The 7053-nt window shown below is 34.4% G+C and overlaps 1 protein-coding gene across 1 annotated transcript in view; it reads left to right on the forward strand.

Annotated features, from left to right (window-relative positions):
• MAN1A1 (mannosidase, alpha, class 1A, member 1) overlaps nt 1-5616 on the forward strand; it is a 165870-nt gene extending 160254 nt beyond the window's left edge. The window contains exons 13-14 of the mRNA XM_008583287.1: nt 2321-2436; nt 2805-5616. Of these exons, the coding sequence (XP_008581509.1) occupies nt 2321-2436; nt 2805-2931 (243 nt within the window). The 3' untranslated portion in view covers nt 2932-5616. The remainder of the gene's footprint in view (nt 1-2320; nt 2437-2804) is intronic.
• Nucleotides 5617-7053: the final 1437 nt, after the last annotated feature.

Here is a 7053-nt window from a genome sequence, read left to right on the forward strand (position 1 = left end):
AAATAACTTTCCTGGGGTGAATATGTCTGGTAATTAGCAAAGCAGCCAATATAATTTTAAAATACAAACAGCACACAAAAGTCAATTCAAAATGGATTGAAGACTTACACATAAGACCTGAAACCATAAGACTCCTAGAAGAAAGCATTGGAGAAAAAAGCTTCTTGAGAGTGGTCTTGGCAATGATTTTTTTGTATTCAACACCAAAAGCACAGGGAACAATAGCAAAACTAAACAAATGGGACTACATCAAACTAAAAAGTTTCTGTACAGTAAAGGAAACCAACTAAACAAAAAGGCAACCTACAGAATGGAAGAAAACATTTGCAAACCATTCTGCATGGGATCAGGGGTTAGTATCCAAAATATATGAGGAACTCATATACAACTCAATAGCAAAAAACACAAGTAACTGGATTAAAATATGGGCAAAGGATCTGAATAGACATTTTTCCAAAGGCATACAAATGGCCAACAGGTATATGAAAAGATGCTCAGCATCACTAATCACCAGGGAAATGCAAATCAAAACCACAATGAGATCACCTCACACCTGTTAAAATGGCTATTGTCAGATAGTCAAAAATCACCAGTGTTGGCAAGAATGTGGAGAAAAAAGAACCCTTGTGCACTGCCGGTGGGAATGTATATTCGTACATCCTTTATGGAAAACAGAATGGAGGTTCCTTTAAAAACTAAAAATAGAACTACCATATGATTAGCAATTCCATTTCCTTTCATATCTAGAGGAAATGAAATTGGTATCTCAAACAGATATCCACACTCCCATGTTCATTGCAGCATAATTTACAATAGCCAAGATAGGGAAACAATGTAAGTGTCAATCAGTGGATGAATGGATAAAGAAAATATGGTATATGTACACACTGGAATACTCTTCAGCCTTAAAAATGAAGGAAATCCTGCCATTTGCAGCAACATGAATGAACCTGGAGGACATTATGCTAAGTGAAATAAGCCAGACACAGAATAATAAATACTGTATGATCTCACTTATATGTGGCATCTTTAAAACTCAGAAGTAGAGAGTAGAATGGGGGTTACCAAGGACTGGGGGATGGGGGAGAGGGGGAAATACTGGTCCAAGGGTATGAATTTTAACTTATAAGAAGAATATGTTCTGGAGCATGGCAACTATAGTTAATAATAATGTATAAAAAGTAGATGTAAAGTATTTTCACCATCAAAAAAAAAGTAACTGTGAGATGTTAGAGGTGATGGATATGTTGATTAGCTTGATTGTGATAATCATTTCACAATACATATGTATATCAAAACATAATGTTGCACACCCTAAATATATATAATTTTTATTTTCCAATCCTATGTCATCAGTAAAGCTGGAAATGTTTTAATGTCAAGAAAAACAAAGCAAACAAACAACAGAAATAAAGTAGGCTTCTGGAAGGGGAAAAAACGATACAAATAATCAACTTAGTGGCAGCTGACAAAGAGAAAGGCAAATTTAGGTCATTACCTAGATTTTCATCCCCATATTGCTCAACCTATCTCTTTTGCAAAATCTCATTATGTTCAGACAACTACAGAAATGTAGGATTATTTCTCTCTAGCAGTGGATTCCTCCTGTCTTCTTCCATAGCAGATTTAAAAAAGAAAAAATAAATTTTAGGAATCAATACCAGACACATTTTTCTCACTGCCTTCCATTTTCTTCTCTTAGCTCTCTCACCAATATCACTAATTAGTATGATTTTTAAGAAATAAGATGTTCTGAGTATAATCTGATTATTATCGGTCAGGTATACTTTCTCAGCCAGCGGTTCATAATCCCAACTGATATTAACAATGTCTCTAAACCAGGAGTCAGCAAACTTTATCTGCAAGGGCCAGACAGTATTAGTCTTGTGGGCCGTACAGTCTCTGTTGCAGCTACTCAACTCTGTCATCGTAGTGCAAAAACAGCCACAGACAATATGTAAACAAATGTGGTTCAATAAAACTTAGTACAGTAGACTGGATTTAGCCTGTGGTCCGTAGCTTGCCAAACACTGCCCTTGACCATAGGAAGACATGGTAGAAATCAGTGAAAAATTATTCCAAAGCGAAATGTTGAAGTGTTTCCAATTAGGTAAAATATATTGTTCATATGTCCTTTGACTTTTCATATTTTATTTGAATTTATGTTTTATGGTTTTTAAATTTTTCACCCAAAACTGTTACAATCTTTTATTCAATTAGAATCTTTATTTTTTCTGAATTTGACAATCTAATGATAAGAATAAGTGATTGTCAGTTTACTGAAATGTGACCCTTTTTTCCCCTCCTCTTTGTAATTTAGGCTCTGGAAAGTCACTGCAGAGTAAATGGGGGCTATTCAGGCCTAAGGGATGTTTACCTCCTTCATGAGAGTTATGATGATGTGCAGCAGAGTTTCTTCCTGGCAGAGACACTAAAGTAAGTAAAATTATTCTAAAAGTATTTGGCTGAGGTACCTGGACAGAGCTTCTTTGCAGATGTGTGACTGATTCAGAATGCTGTTCTACACGTGTGGCAATAATTGCAGGCGTATTTTCAGTAGTTACTAAGTTTGATGACTGGGGGCTGCTTTGTATGGTTCCTATACACTGATACCAAAGCACAGAGTAGCTTTCCTGTACTCCACATTGATGAGTTTAGCCCCTCGGGATTCTGATATACTTGACTGTTGTCCATGCTTGTCTGTAAGATGAGTGGAGACACTGATGTGTTTTTCGCTGTGTCTTTGTGGTTTCACTGCCTGACATTGTCTCTTGGACCTCATATACTCCTGTTTCTCTCACCAGATATTTGTACTTAATATTTTCTGATGACAATCTCCTTCCACTGGAACATTGGATCTTCAATACTGAAGCACATCTTCTCCCTATACTCCGTACAGAAAAAAAGGAAATTGAAGTCAAAGACAAATAAAAAGACATTTTATATTTTACTCTGCTTCATTCCCTTCACTGCATACCTTAATAATTCCTTTTCTGGTAATCAGACACATGATGAACTTTTATTAGTAGGTCTGTGATTATTCTAAGTTCCAAAATTGTTTTGCAGTCTTTTATGTTTATCATAGACATAGATGGACCGAAATCCCTATTATATCCTTTATTATTCAGCCAGTGGATCCACAGGTTTTATTTTGCTTATTTGTTTTGAAGTAACCTATTATCTCTGGCATTCATGAAGGTGTAATATTATTTTTATTAAACTGAACAGAACGGTATACCAATGACCTCTTAATTACAATTTGATTTGACTGCAAAACTTTTTCCTCCTCTATGAGGAGATGATGTCTGCTTTAAGCTGTAATGTTTTGCCATGTTGCAAAAAGCCATAATAATAAATTAAGTATTAAAAAAAGCTTTTTCCTTTTCAATTTCATGTTAATCTGGTTTGTCTATCCACCAGAGACAGATCTTATAAGTGTGACAGCCTCCTTATGTAGATCTATCATTATTTGATAGAGTATCTTCTAAAATTCTTCACTCGTATTGTAATTCAAATTAGAAAGTCGTCCCAAAGGATCATCTCATGTTGACCTCATTTCATTGGAACTGCAGTATATTTTTGTTGGTTAATTATATTAGTGTTTCCCAATTTGTGAATTTGTTCTCTAATTTTACTTTAAATGCCCTGTGTCATTTCCGGATCATGTACTGGTTAATTTCTTCCAGTCCCTACTACACAGCGAAGCGAGCTCTCACGTTTTGCAGAGCTCTGCTATTGCTGAATTACATTTTTAAAGGGAAATAGCCTAGCTTTTAATGTGTTAGCATTTCCTTTTAACTGGATAGATGAAGAAATTAGGTCTCTCAAAAGAGAGGGTGAGTATTTCATATGGCTTTTAGTTCATTTGTTTTTATTTCATCTTTAATTTTTTTTTCTTGAGAAAAGAAAGCATTCCATTTGGTTCAGATTTTTCAGATTTGAAAAAGGCCCTTTCTCAAATGTAGTAAATTATTTCATTTCAGTTTGTGAAATCAGGATTTGACTCTGTGAAAGCAGCATTGCCAATTTATCTATTCATGGTCAGTTAAGGAAAATCTAATAAACTCTTAGGCCAGATAAGATTATAGTACATTTATTATGGTTAAATTCAACATAGAGATCCTGACTTAGAAGCAACATACGGGAGTGGACATTCCCAATCCTCCACAATCCTGCAGCAGGTCAAAATAATTGTATAATTCTTCTAAGCATAAAGGTTTGAAATATGAATGGTTTTCCCAAGAATGGATTTGGTGACACCTTGTGTTTTATTATCATATTGGTTCATAACGTATATATATATATTTCCATGAAAGAGCTGATAGGATGGTGTGTATACTGAAGTATGAAGAATGACCACCTAAATTTTCAGCCTAGATGGTCAAACAGAGCAGTGCAACCCCATGGATTAGGCTGAAGCATATGAAATTGCTACATTTGTAGTTTTAAAACTGTCTAATATCAGGAATTTCATGTGCTTCAATCTAATATTTTTTAAGACAGTTATTTTCTTAGATGTCAATAGACTTAATAGTTTTAGCTATTTCAGGTTTTGAAAGTGTTTCTAAAGTTTTCCTTTGACAGAACCACCTTGTGACCTGCTCTTTTTTTTTTTTTACTCCCCCCCCCCCAATATCGTACATTGATGTAGGTCAAAGAATAAATAAAATTAGAAAATGAAAAAGATCCTTCAACACATCACTGTTGTCATATTAATGTGTTTCTGTGACCCAGAATAACGTCCCCCACATGTATCTTCAGCTCACTTAATGAAATGAACGGATAGCAGGAGCCCTTTTTTCCCAGGACTTTAAGGCAAAATAAAAAAATTATTGTCACAATTGGGCCACATGTATTAAGATTATAATTTTCACATGGATATCCTTGGAGTAGCAACATAAATTAATTCATTTTCTTTGCCTTTCAATTTTATTTGAAAGAGCACAAAGCTGTTAGGTATTTCTGCAGCAGATGGGTCTCAAAACCAGGTTGTGTGGACACTCTGCACTATCACGTACCTTTTGTATCCTGGTATAAGTAGACAAGAAGCTGTACTACACGCTGCCCTGCCAATGACGAGTACAGAGTTTTTTCCATTTTCGAACTTGGATTTTTTTTAGCATAAGTCCCACAACACCAAAAATGTAAACAAGATAAGAGATTAATATTATGGTGATATAATTTAATTAAAGTTATATTTTGTATTAATTATCTTAAACTGAAGTCTTTAGTTGATACTGTCTTTTATTCATTTTCAGCAAAACTGTGCAGTTAAATTTACATATGTATTCATATCCTGAAAGATGAACAATTAAAATAGCACTTAATTCTGTGTTTATGTGGTATTTTTTTGATATACTTTGTGCAATTAATATTACACATATAAGTTGTATGGCAATTTACAGAACTCAATGACTTGGTTTGTCATGACTTTTTCATGTGTGTTACCCATTTTTTTACATTGATTATTTTTGATTTGTACATAAATCCATTCTGTCATTTCCAACTTTATATAAATCTCTAATGTTATGAGAAGCATAATAGATTGACACATAATTTTTAAAAATTATATTTGTAATATTTCTCTATTGTGAATAAAGTCTTTTAATATATCTCCTCATTTGTTATATTTATCTCCTTTTAAGTAAGCTTCTGTATATCTAGGGGTGAGTACATACAGTTGCAAATAAAAATATTAGATCCTACTTGCAATTCCATACCACACCTAGAGAACCTTGGCAAGGAAACATTTCCTATTAAAAACTTTACATTGCAAATGATTTTGCATACACAGCCTTTGGTTAATCAAATACCTTTATTATGGATCTAACACAGGTTCAATACCAGGACATGCAGGGTAGAGCCCTTCATACCAGAAATAGCATAAAGTGTGATTCTCTCTTTTTTTTTTTTTCTTTTCTTTGGTGGCTGGCCAGTACCGGGATCCAAACCCTTGACCTTGGTGTTATCAGCACCATGCTCTCCCACCTGAGCTAACCAGTGTGCCCTGATCCTTGTTCTTATGTTTTAAGTCTAGTCAAGGAGATCAGACTAACTCCACTCCACCCCACCCCACCCCTCGGAACAAGACAAAATAGTATTAAATCATATTAAATTACAAGTTAAATTCTGCTGTAAGAAGTTCAGGGGAGCAGGAGAGCCATAAGATTTGAGTAGTCGAAGCTTAATAGAAAAGAGATAATTTATGCTACAGGACAGCCTCCAAGATTTACGAAAAAGCCTAGATTTTTAAAATTTATATTGTACTTTTTAGGATGTTTTGGACATTTTGGTTGCTGTTTTTTCTGCCTGGAACTCTTTCCCCAATATTTTTATAACTCATTCCTAATTCTATTCAGGTCTCAGCTCAACTGTCACCTTATCAGAGTAGCTTCCTTGACAAATCAATATAAAATTCTCCATCACCCTTTGTCCCTTACCCTTATTTCATTTTCTACTTAGCATTTGCTGTACTAAGTATTTATTTCCTTATTTGTTATTGTCTGTCTAACCCGTTAGTATTTAAGCCCCATGAGAACAGAAACTTTATTTGGCCTTTCCCTCCCCATTGCTCCATCTCTAGGGCTTACAGCAGCATCTAGCACTTGGTGTAGTGGATAATGAATGTTTGGTGAACAGGTGTGTGAATGAACGAGCCTCCACCTTATATTCACAGGCTTTGCAACTATTTGCAAATGTCTTTTAACAAGCAGTAAATTTTTTAAAAGCTTAAGTTTTTGTTTGTGACTAGAATCAACTCTTAATTAACCGGTCTTTTTACACCATTTATACCATTAAGGTACCATGTATGGCCTTGCGTAAAATACAAAAAAAAATGATAATAAGGCATGATTTCTCCCATATAGGGTTTTTTCAGTGTTACTGTTTGAATAGCCTTCTATTGTCTTATATGACTTAATTTCATAGTCCATGCCTCATATTTTTAAAAAATCTATTAAAATAGAATCAAGCAAAGGAATTGGTTTTTCACCTAATATAGAGTTAGTCAAATGGGAACCTTCCAAATTCGACTACTTGTAACACAAATGACAT

Source organism: Galeopterus variegatus, unplaced genomic scaffold (genome assembly GCF_000696425.1).
Source record: "Galeopterus variegatus unplaced genomic scaffold, G_variegatus-3.0.2 Scaffold96, whole genome shotgun sequence".
Lineage (NCBI taxonomy): Eukaryota > Metazoa > Chordata > Mammalia > Dermoptera > Cynocephalidae > Galeopterus > Galeopterus variegatus.